At 35.6% G+C, this 13,260-nt stretch overlaps 1 protein-coding gene and 1 pseudogene across 1 annotated transcript; one reads left to right on the forward strand and one right to left on the reverse strand.

The window, feature by feature from the left end:
- Nucleotides 1-4,352: 4,352 nt before the first annotated feature.
- LOC125399390 (olfactory receptor 5D3-like) lies at nt 4,353-8,278 on the forward strand (annotated as a pseudogene).
- A 3,141-nt stretch (nt 8,279-11,419) lies between these two features.
- LOC125399389 (olfactory receptor 1165-like) lies at nt 11,420-12,397 on the reverse strand. Its single transcript, XM_048432833.3, has one exon. It carries the CDS (start codon nt 12,395-12,397, stop codon nt 11,420-11,422), a length of 978 nt encoding a protein of 325 aa, XP_048288790.1.
- Between the last annotated feature and the right edge of the window lie 863 nt (nt 12,398-13,260).

Genomic DNA, 13,260 nt, shown 5'->3' on the forward strand with positions numbered 1-13,260 from the left:
CTGGTAAACTGTATGGAAGCTTATTGAATCCATGAAGTTCATAAGTACCACATATGGTTGGATTTGTGCACTATGTGTTTTCTGTGTTGATTTCATCTATTCTAATGTCTGCATAGATCATTCTTGTTGAAGGATGCATATCTGTTGATGGCTACCTGCTTTGGTTCTGTCATTTGCTTATTGTAAATAAGGATTGCCTGAAAATGAATATGTGAGTCTGGTATTAATTAATTTGGTACTTATTTGAGGTAGAATTTCTGGATTATATGGAATTTGCACATTAATTTCTTGATGAAGCACCATGCATGTTTCCATCAGCGTATCAAAGGTTTACATATTCTTCAATAATACTAACAGGACACTACAATCTCCAAATATTTTACCCACTTCCCATGATTTCCCAACCTCCTTACAGCTCTCTCCTTTTTTTCTTCTCTTACCATCTTCAGCTTTGACTATCCTGGAACTCACTTTGTAGAACAGGCTGCCCTTGAACTCACAGAGATATAGCTGGCGCTGCCTCCCAAGGTGGCTAGTAATGGTGTGCACCACCACATCTAACTGAAAAGAGTGGTTAGAGCTCACACCATTAATCCAACACTCAGGAGATCAAGATACGAAGATCACTGAATTCAAGGTCATCCTGGTCTACAGAAGAAGTTTCCCCAGCCAGGTATATACAGTATCTCAACTACAAAGCCAAGCAAAACAAATATACAAACAAACAGAAAGAAATAAAGAAATACACTTCTTACTCAAAATCAGTGAGTTGTTCCTGATGTTTTTTGTCATTTCCCTAGCAATTACCAATGGTGACCTGCTTTAGTCCTGATTATTTGGCACTTGTATATCTTCTCTGGATATATGACTACTGTGGTTCTGTGCAAAATGTAGTGTTTAGTTTTTTTCCATTGTATTATTTTTTAGCTTCCTAAAAAGAGCACTCATTTTGTAAAAAAAATTTGTAAATAAATAAATCATGTTTCTCTATTTTAGAAGGAAAGGAATGTGTGATCATAATCTTCTGAAGTTGTAAATTCATGTGTAAATCTATACTATGTTGTATTTAAAAATATTTTTAAAAAGTTTATGTACTTATTTTAAGCAAATGAATATCTTTTCTACATGTATTGTGCCCAAAAAAGCCAGAAGAAGGCTTTGAATCTTCTGTGCTGAGAACATACTGATTTCTTGAAAATTTCTTTTAGTTTTGAGATTATAATATAATTACTTCACCTTTTTCTTCCTTTTCCTTCCCGTGTCCCATATATCATTCCTTGTTCTCTTTCAAATACATGACTCTTTTTACATTAACATTTACATTACATGCAGCTGTATTCATATCTACATACTTATACATTCATAAGTAATGCTACTTATATGAAAGTTTTCAGAGGTGACCATTTGATAATAAATAATCAGTTATGTTCTTCCCTGGGGAGCATTGTCCTCCCCACTCTCAGAACTCCTTGGTTACTTAGAGTTCTTTTTAAAGGTTGGGACTCTTGATCTTTCCAGTGTCCTTTTTGTCATGACTATAGTTTTTTTAGGCTTATGTTTAGGCAGTTCTGCTAGTAAGACTCTCTGGGTGAGACACAACCTCACAACAAATTTCATGATACTATGACTTTAAATATTTATTGGCTCCTCTTTTTTATAGGAATATGTTTTATTGAATACTCTTCACCAAATTTCTGAGCACATTCTATACAACATTATATTTAATATTTGAATAACAAATGGTTTGTCCATGTTTCCTTATGACAAAACCAAAAAAACAAACAAAAACAAAAAACAAAGCAGACAAACAACAACAAAAACAACCTTCAACAGAACTCTGAGCAACACTCAACATATTAGAGACCAGGCCCGTGTGATGATCTGTGGAGTCAAGAAACCCTACCTTCTCATGTTCTGGTTGTCGGTTATTTATGTTTGCATTAATAAAACAAGGAAATATACTATTACTTAATGAATATGTCTTGTTAGGTTTTGATTCTTTTTTTCAACTGGTGGTTTTCAACTGGGATGATTTTACCTAATGGGGACATTTGACTGTGCTTACATATTTGGTTGTTGCTAATGACAGAAGACTAATGGTATCGAGTGGGTAGAGGCCTGCCAGGCTGCTGAAGCCCTACTGCAAACAGGATGGCCTCCCATGACAAATTATCTGGCACTGCCTGACTACAGTGTGATGCCGAGACATCCTGCTCTAGACAGGAGAGTGGGAGGAGCAACACAGCTCCGTGATGAAAATGCCCAGGCCCATTGGTCATAGATAACCATGGGAGAAAACAGTTAATAGCTGTTGAAACATGAGCCCCTGATGTAGGAAAACAACACTAAAAACCCTCCACTTTCCCTTTGACCTCACCTTATCTTTGTAACACTGTCCATGCATTTCCTAACTCTGGGTTCTCATACTTCAAAAACAATAGTGTCAACAAGAGGATTTCAAAACATGATCTACAAGAGCTCATTCAAGAGCTAGATTCATTAGGTCTGAGGGTTCAGGTGATGCTCTCACAGGCCCACAGCTACTCAAACAGTGATACAGATTGCCTGTCCTTCTGGAGGCTTCTTTGCCTCTGCCTCAAGGGACAACTCTGCCTCCCATGCACCCCATTAACGTGGCATCCATGAGTATGCTTGTGGGAGAGCAGCTGTAGATTCACTGTATAGCCAGCACGTTAACAAAACTGAAAACCACTTTTTGAAACGTTTAGCTTTTCATGAGGAGAATTGAAATCTAACATCACATTTCTCTGGGGGAAAAAAAGATTCTCTTTTATTACTATTTTCAAAATCCTCTTAACACTTTTTTCCTTTTTCTTTAATAGCTTAGAAGATACAAACTCATTTTTAAAAAAGTGGAAAGAGAAAAGACAAAGCCTGCAAATCACACTCCTGAAACAATCATTGTGTAGCATTTAAAATTCTATACTGTGTGTGAGAATGCATTTGAATGTGTGTGTATGTGTGTTGTGCATGTGTGTGCATTTGTACACACGTGCATGTATGTACGTGTATGTGTGTGTGACATGTGTATAGGTGGTTTCCATTCCCTTTTCTGTCATGAGGCCCTTTCCCTGCCACCCTCTGCTGCCCTTTCTCCTTTCCTCTGAGTACATACTTGCTGCTAAGGTATTTAACTTCCTCTTTCTTTCCAAGCCCCTAAAGACCTAAACCAGCTATCTCCTATTATTAAAATTACGTCTTGGGTGATTTGCATAAACTTTCTTCTCTTGCCACACATAACGAATTAAATTCACTTTTTATTGGAATTTAAATTGCCTTCTTTCAGCTACACCCAAATTTGTTCTTAGTGTATTGGGCTCTCTTTTGTAATATTCCCTGAGCTATAGTTGTAAGAGTTGTTTCATAGATACGTGCATTATGACTGGGCTCCATAACTATGCATATTGATTCGTTGTGATTTTCTGTAATGGTCTCTGATTGTGGCAAAGAGTCCTCTCGATGAAGGGTAAAGACTATATTTATCTGTTTGTATAAGTACAAATATTTAGAACGTTGTTAGAGATTATGCTGATTTAGTGAAATGGTAGTGGTCGGTTCTACTCCAAAATCCACGACTCCACTAGAATTGAGAAGTTATCTAGGTTTCCAACTTGGCATGACTTCCTTCTTGATGCTTGGATCTTACTACAATCAGAGAGCTGTTGGTTACCACAATGTACGTATGCTATTACTGTACCCTTAGGGGTATCATGCACTGCTGGTATTGTTGTAGATCAAGGAGTCATTGCTAGAGAGAACTGTTGGTTTCTCCCCTTCTTTGGAAACTTGAATGATGCCTTCTGATAACATAACAGCTAGTCCTCCATTTATGTATTAATTTATAGGTGTTTTATAGTTACTTGTAGGTATTTAAATTTAAAGAATATTAACATCTCATAAAATTTTAATAAGGTATTTGAATGATTAAAATTAGCTATGAAAATGTTGCTAATATTAGAGAAAATTACAAGTAAAATATCACATGTGGCTTCAGTTCATCTAATTGTTTGATTTGTGCCTCCAGGGAAATTCTTCAGTCTCATTCTCTAGGGTTCACATCCCATCCCCAAAGTACTTGTGACATATATGTAGGTTACAGTTTGGTGCTGGATTTCTGCTTTTCCGTTTCCTTTCTCTCAGTTTTCACAGAGAAATTTTTGTAAAAGTTATTTAATAGAAGTCATTTTTCTATAATATTTCTTGACAATAGAATAAAACTTGCATTTTTCATGTTTTATTATGTCTCATACAATTAATTAATTAAAAATAAATTTAATTCTTAGCAGAGATGGCTCTGGAGCCTTTTAAATTTTGTTAAGAGTTTTAAATAAATGAATACATCAAACTTTTCTGCATTGTGGTGAGTTTACTCAACTCTCACTTTATTTTAAAAGGAAAGTGATATAAGGTCCTAGTCTTCTCAGGCTTTAAAATCTCTGCGTAAATCTACCATCTATGATATTCACATAGTCTAACTAATTAGATGAATTTATCATGTTGTTTCCCATTGTATGGTTCTTGTGTTACAAATATTTCCAAATTATTTTATTTGTTCATATATTTATATGTATTTTCTTTATATATACAAACATTTTAACTTTAATCAATTATAAGACATTCATGAAATACTTATTTGTAAATATATATGTATATATGGGTGTATACATATATCACTTTATATTAATTCTCAAAGGAAAAAATGAGGATACAAATTAAATTTGATAATTCTTTAGTTTCTAAAATATTCAATATGATATTCCATGTGTAAAAGAAATGTAATGAGAATCCTAAGTTGGATCTCAGAGACAGGAAGGAAGGAATTTGCTCTTTACAGGCACACATTTACAGTATGTACAGCACACATAGTCATCAAACAACTGAATATAAATGACACTTCCTAGAGTAAAATGGTTGATTTTGAAATTTAGCACCAAGTGCATTAAAATAAGCACCAAATATGAGAAATGGACTGAGAAGTTACACATGTTGAAAAGATGTATCAGGAGTTGTTGAAATCACATTTGTTAATGATGGAAAAGATTCCTCCTTCAACCCTAACTTGCTCACATTTTGCTATATTAGGATCAGAGAAAGAATGGAGATTTGTGTAAAATTTTAAAAGGTCTAGTTATAGAATTTGGACTCAATAAAGTTTGTGTGAAATTTAAAAATGTATTCATGATATAATAAGTGTTGTACATTGAATTAACCAAACCCAAAGTAATATTTGAAGAAAAACTACATGCATATGCCAATGATAGTTTTCATACGGAGGACACAAGTCTAATATTATTTTAAACAATAAAATAACAATATAGTGAATACTATAAGGCTTTAATTCCTGTACACAGACATGCTATTTTCATCTTATGTTCAACAGTGTTAATTTGATGCTGAGTAGTCAGTAAATACTTATAATGTAGTTCTAAGAAAAATGTAATTGAAATCATAGAAAGGAGCAGTTAAGACATTTTGGAAGAGCATAGCACATATAGGAGTAACTCCTTTTCATTTTTTCTGAAATTGTAGTTATTTTGAATAATTAGGAAATTAAAAGATTCAAGTTTTCACTGTAGTTGCTGCTTTGTATAACTAAAATATGTCGTGATACACCATGAGTTTACAGTATGCCTGCTTTAACAGCCAATAATACCTTCTACAATTTTATGATGAAATTTTACCCTATGTTTGAGTGATTCATCTTTAATCTTGTGAATTATATTTTATTATGGAGTAAGCAATATTATACTGCAAAGGAAAGCATATATCATGATATGTCAACTTACATTTTGTTTTTTTTTCTAAGTTTATTAAATTATGAAAGTTTCCATTTCCGCCCCTCCTCCCAACACCCTCCCACTCCCCCCTCCCCCTCCTCCTCCCTCTCTATCCCTAAGAGCAGTAAGGGCTTCCAGCCCTGTGGAAAGTTCAAGTTCCTCCCCCCTCCCTCCAGGTCCAGGAAGGTGAGTATCCAAACAGACTGGATCCCAAAAATCCAGTATATGCAGAGGAAACAAGTCCCAGTGTCATTGTCAATGGCTTTTCAGAAAGGCTCCAGGCCAGTCACATTCAGAGAATCCGGCCACATTCAGAAAATCTGGTTGGATCACATGCTCATTCAGTCCCAGTCCAACTGGCCTTGGTGAACTCTCATTAGATCAGTCCCCTTGTATCAGTGGGTGATCGCACCCCTTGCGCTCCTGAGTTTTTTTTTCCATGTTCTTCCTCCTTCTGCTCCGTATTTGGACCATGGGGGGCCTATTCTGGAGAGGATGTGGAGAGAGGGGAACTCTCATCCATTGTTGGTGGGAATGCAAACTTGTACAGCCACTGTGGAAATCAGTGTGGCGGTTTCTCAGGAAACTGGGAGTCAACCTCCCTCAAGACCCAGCAATTCCACTCTTGGGAATATACTCAAGAGATGCCTATCATACTACAAAAGCATTTGTTCAACTATGTTCATAGCTGCACTATTTGTAATAGCCAGAACCTGGAAACAACCTAAGTGCCCCTCAATAGAAGAATGGTTAAAGAAGGTGTGGAACATATATACACTAGAGTTTTACTCAGCGGTAAAAAACAATGACATCTTGAATTTTGCATGCAAATGGATGGACATAGAAAATGCTTTACTGAGTGAGGTAAGCCAGACCCAAAAAGAGGAATATGGTATGTATTCACTCATAAGTGGATTCTAGCCATAATTAAAGGTCTTTGAGCCAATTATTCGTGATCCTAGAGAAGCTAAATAAGGTGAACCTGAAGAAAATCATGTACTTATCCTCCTGGAGATTGGAAATAGACAAAAGTCCCAGGTAACCTCGGGTGCATGGGGGGGTGGGTGGGAGGGTTGTTGGAAGGGGAGAGGGTTAGAGAGAAGGGAGTAGGGGAGGAATGGGGAAAACTCGGGGGACTGAGATGGGGGAGGGAGGAAGGATGGGTATGGGATCAGGGAAGAATATATCTCAACTAGGGGAGGCATTTTAGGGGTTACAAGAGACTTGATTATAAATGGGATCCCAGGTCCAAGTAGAGATCCCCAGATTGTTCTCTGGACAGAGGAGAGGGTGCCTGAACCGGCCTTGGCCTATAACCATACTGATGAAGATTTTGCCTATCACCATAGATCCTTCATCCGACGATGGATGGCGATACAGACGGAGACCCACATTGGAGCACTGGACTGAGCCCCCCATGGTTCAACTTACATTTTGAATTAAAAAATTTAACCACTGAAATAAGATTATTTGTAGTTCTTTACAAACATTTTTCACCCTGTCTTATTAATTGCTTCTGTTTTTCAATTTTTCTGTTTTATATCAGAGACCAAGAAATCCAGACTACTTCAGCGACCTTCATTCTCTCGGGCTTCTCAGAATACCCGGACCTCCAGGTGCCCCTGTTCCTCCTCTTCCTGACCATATACTCTGTCACTGTGCTGGGAAACCAGGGCATGATTGCCATCATCAGGGTCAACACACAGCTTCGCAACACCCCATGTACTTTTTCCTTGCTCACCTGTCCTTTGTGGATTTCTGTTACTCCACTGTTGTGACACTCAAACTGCTAGAAAACTTGATTTTAGAAGACAGAACCATCTCCTTCTCAGGCTGTATCATGTAGTTCTTCTTCGCATGTACATTTGTGGTGACAGAAGCCTACATGTTGGCAGTGATGGCCTACGACCGGTTTGTTGCAGTTGCAGTGTGTAATCCTCTTCGCTACACGGTTGCTATGTCCCCGAAACTGTGCTCCTTTTTAGTGGTCACATCATACTCCTGGGGTCTAATGTGTTCCACAACACTTACTTACTTTTTGATGAGATTATCCTTTCAAGGAGTTAGTATTTTAAATAACTTTGTGTGTAAGCATGCTGCTATTGTGGCTGTATCCCACTCTGACCCTTACATCAGCCAGGAGATTATTTCTGTCTCTGCTACATTTAATGAAATAAGCAGCCTGGTCATCATTCTCACGTCCTATATTTTCATCTTCATCACTGTCATGAAGATGCCCTCCACCGGGGGCCGTAGAAAAGCCTTCTCTATGTGTGCCTCTCATCTGACTGCCATAATTATTTTCCATGGAACAACTCTTTTTCTCTACTGTGTACCAAACACAAAGAGCTCATGGCTCATGGTCAAGGTGGCCTCAGTGTTCTATAGTCTTCATCCCCATGTTAGATCCCCTAATCTGTGGTCTCAGGAATAAAGATGCCAAAGAAACTGTTGCAAATTTAATCAGTAAAACCATATAATGCCATATTCATTCATTTAAAAGGAATATTGTACAGAATTTTTTACACTTTCTATAATGATAAACAAAATTAAAACTAAAAAAATTAAAAAGACAGTGAGTTTAACTTCAAGTTACCTGTTTAACCATTTTTTTTAACATGAGGTTGAGTATTTAGCTAAAAATAATAAGGAAAGTAGCCATGAGCTTTTTATTTAAGTGAAGGTTTCATACTTGAAATTCAATGTGCACAATTTTTAAGTTAGTACACATTCATTATGAAACAAATTTTTCCTTTTTTCAGTCATCGGCTAACAAAAATTAAGATACATGGAATTGATCAAATTCTTTTGTAACTAATAGGGTGCTCAATTGCCTGAAGTGAATTACCATATCTTTGCAACTCTCACTTGCTAATCAAGACTGATGTCTTTTGGAGTATCAAAATTTTCATAAAGTTCAATGTAGTGCAATGATATTCTACAACAAATTGCAAATTAAAGTTCTTTTAATTTTGGAATTGTTGATTTTTATTTCTAAAAGAAATATTGTATTTTTTATTATTAATGATTTGTAAAAAAAGTTATCCAATCAGAGCTTTCTAGGTGCTTAGAAATAAACATTAATATATCATCAATCATGAAGTTTAACTATAGGGATACCTCCTTTATTTCATATCTGGTGGTCTGTAAATTAGATATGATATGCATTTAACAAAAGACTCTCCCAATTGTTATACACATTTAAATAAAGTAATGTTTTGACCAAGAAATAATGTAGTGGGAAATGAAATAACAATAAAAATGAACTCTATTTGTCTTATATGAACTTGTAATGCATATCCCAATTTTTAAAACCATATCTGATATTTATACATTAAATTATAATTTTGACACTGCAACTGGCTTTCCTCACTTTTAGAAGAAAACAAAACTACAAAAAAGTGATTGTGTTGGGGTAACCACTCACTCTGGAAATAGATTTGAGACCCACTAGAGGGTATAGGAAGGAATCCATACTTTGTTATGTAAATTTATTACAAAGCCTATGGTAGGGTATGAAACTGAATCTAGGGGGTGAGACTTAATTCTGATGCTTAGCATGAAAATACCTTCTACATATACGTTTATATCCATCGCTAACAGTCTGAGTCAGTGAAGTTTATCTAGCAAACTTCAATGAAGGCTGTCTCACAGCTACACAGAGTGCTGAAAGAAGTGATGTTTGAAAGCTCAGCACTAAAGCTACATGTACTTGGGAATATCTCAAAATAATTTTACTTCATGAGATACAAGTTGAAAGGAATGTTGATCTGGATAGAGATGAAAGAGTCTGCTGATACTCAAATATTCTAGCCAGAATAGTCACTTCAGGGATTACTTCTAAGATATCTGTGATTTTAGGCCTATTAATTTCTATAATGTAAAATAATGTGATAATAATTTCTTATCAGTGGGTTACTTTAAATTTGTGATTTGACAATTCGACATTGAACAATAGTACAGTTTCTTTCTATGTCAAATAAAATGTCTAAAATGATATGCTTTACTATATCAGTTGGTATTTATTATCTATCTCCTTCACATCATGGTTGCTTAGGCCATAATCTGGTGATGATCTATTAAACAAAGACAAAGGATATCTTCTGAAAGCCTTGATATTTTAGAGAAAAAAATAAGACAAAGAAGACAGGTACCATGAAAATCTTAGTGACTTATGAAAGACATGTATGGATAGCTGTGTATCATCTCACCATTGAAATCATGATTACGCTGATTCATAGAAATATAAATATAGGAAGAGAGAATAAAAATTCAGGCTATGTATTTTATTCAAAATTTTAGAGAGAAAAAAAACAATCTTCTGACTGATGTCTTATTCAGAGTAGGATATTCCACCAGTGCCAAGCTCATGGAGAATAGTTTGTGAACTTTGTATGGAGAAAGGATCAGGTCAGCAAATAACACATTAATATTAAAGAATCATCAGTAGCTCAAGAGTGTGATGTAGACAATGAAAAGAAAGTAGCCTCCTGGAGACTATAGAAAACATGAATATAGATCACCACAAATAGCTATAGTCCAACTCCTGCCAACATGGATGCACATACTAGCAGGGTCCAGAAAAATGGTCCACTGGTCAAGGACACACACTGTTCTTACAGAGGATATGAGCTCATGTATTAGCTCCTACAAAGGGCATCCCACAAATGACTGTAATTCCATTTCCAAAGGATCCAAGACTGTTTATGACTTTTATGGGCACTGCCCTCAAGTTCATAAGCCCCTACATTCCAACATACACATAATAATTACAGATAAATTTCTTTAATAAGATACATACAAGGATTAAATGACTGAAGCATGCAGGACTGACAACGGAAAACAAAGAAAGAATCTACCTGTAATACAGATAAACAGATATTTAAAGATCATATAAAAGTAAGTGATGTTTCAAATAATAGTGTAAATACTGCTTTGAACAAAATCTTTAAAATTTTATCTAGCCTTGGTATGTTCTGTACATTAAAATTTTATATGCATAAGTTTCAGATGTGTATGCAAAAGCAAATTATGTATTCTCAGAACCAGCAGTTAGAAACTGTGATTGCTAAAAAGTTATAAACATTACAATTTCCAAAGTGTATTTCTTCATTACTGATGGAAGGCAAGACAATTGATTCTAAAAGTGCTCAAATGAAGTTTAAAGAATGTGCATAATATAATATGCCTTCTTATTGTGTGCTGGAAAAACAAACAAAGGGAATTATCATTCATATGTACTCATATATAAATATAAAGGTCCTCCTGCACAAAAGTTAACATGCATACAAGGGGGAATTATAAAGGGCAGAAAGGGAAGAAATAGGTGTGAGTTAAGAAAGAGAAAGGAAAAGAAAGAATGAAAAAAGAGAAAAACAAAATATAATAAAATTTATATTTATATATCATTATAGAATCATGATTTAGCTCTCTCCATTCTAAGATTAAGAACCATAGTTTACATTCTCTATAAAGCCATTTGTAGTGAATCATGTAACTGTTAAACACACACATTATCCCTAATTTCTCAGAATTTTTTGTTTCATTACATGAATAATATGAAATCAATGAATAAAAATATTAATAAAAAATTCTTTAGGTGTGTGTGTGCATGTGTGTGGCTATGAAGGAGAAAGGATTTTGACATGGATTAACTTCTTCACAGTCTCCTTTACATCCTTATTTCTTAGACTGTAAATAAGAGGATTGAGCATAGGGACGACCATGCTATAAAACACAGTGACTATCTTAACAAGAAGCAGTGAGCTCTTGGACTTGAGCACACAGTAGAGAAGGAGAATGATTCCGTGGCAGAAGGAGATAGCAGTCAGGTGGGGTGCACAGGTAGACAGGGCTTTTTGGAGTGCTCCTTTAGTCGGAATCTTGATGACAGTGACAAAGATAACAATATAGGAGACAATGATGATCAGGAGACTACAAATCTCATTGAACATACAAACTAATAAGCATGCCAACTGGCTGAAGGAAGAATCAGAACAGGCGGCTGAGAGGATGGCAGAGTACTCACAACAAAAGTGGTTAATGATGGTAGATCTACAGTAAGATAGTGCCAGAAGAAAATATGTGAGTGTGGTAGCACAGAGCCCACCCCAGAGGTAAGTTATGGTTACAAGGAAAGTACAGAGCCTACGAGACATGGCCACAGTATAGAGCAGAGGGTTACAAATGGCTACAAAGCGATCGTAGGCCATCACTGCTAACATGAAGGTTTGGGCAACCACACAAGCACAGCCAAAGTAAAACTGGACTATGCATCCTTTGATGGACATAGATCTGTCTGTCGTTATCAAAAAGTCTAAGAGTTTTGGTGCAATCACCGTGGTGTAACAAAGATCAATGAAGGATAAATGACTGAGGAAAAAGTACATGGGAGTGTGGAGTTTGGCATTGATCCTGATGACCAAAATCATACCCAGATTTTCCAAAACAGTGATAGTGTACATGATCAAAAACACCAGGAACAAAGGCACTTGTAAGTTCGGATACTCTGAGAATCCCAAGAAGACAAAGAAGACTCCAGTACTCTGGTTTCTTGAGCGATGCATTTGGATCCTATTGGAGAAAATCAGAACATTCATTCCAGGCAGCAGGATACAGTGGAAGACGTTTATAGTATGAAGGGAAAGAGAAGAATATACCTTAATTCATGCTATAGCACACACCAACTGGTATTTGAAAAGAACATAGTGTGACTTTGAATCACAATTTTTTATACACTTAGGTTTCTTATATCAGTCGGAAATAAACGTTATCTCATTTAATATAAACTAAGAAGTCATGAACACCCCTGTATAAACACTTTAATGTTATCACTCAGGGATAGTCAACACTCCAAACTGGATATAAATCCCATTTCCTCATCTAAGTTTTTAGAACACCTTCTCTGATAATTCTGTTACTGGTGTAGAGCTTGTAAACAAGGCTCTTACTATATAGATGTGTGCAATGGCTTTAGATTCCCAAATAACTCTTCTTAAATAATGGTTGGTATTTTATAAAAAAATTTAAACATTGTCTTATTTAATTGTATGGTGTTTGAGTTTTAGTGTCTATTTCTGTTTTTGTCTTCCTGTTTCTATATTCTAAGATATAAAATACCTCTATTAGTAGTTATGAACGTTAAAATTTTTACTAAAAGGAAAGGAATTAGAGGGTTTCATGTGCACGTTGGTAAAAGGACATGCATGAAAAGGAATACAATATAAAATCTCAAATTCTTTTGAGGTACAATGATATATGCATAATGTAAAAAGTACAGAAATTTACAAAGGAATTTAGCATTATTGTCATGATCTTATGAACTGGGACATGAAACATAAATAAAATTTAGCATACACTCTAATATTCAGCACTCCACAGAATCTTTTAATAAAAGACAAGATTATAAAGTCAGTTCTTTTCCAGTACTGACTCATCTTACCCAAAAACATCAATACAAAGG

This window comes from Myodes glareolus, chromosome 3 (assembly GCF_982192425.1).
Source record: "Myodes glareolus chromosome 3, mMyoGla1.1, whole genome shotgun sequence".
NCBI classification, from domain to species: domain Eukaryota; kingdom Metazoa; phylum Chordata; class Mammalia; order Rodentia; family Cricetidae; genus Myodes; species Myodes glareolus.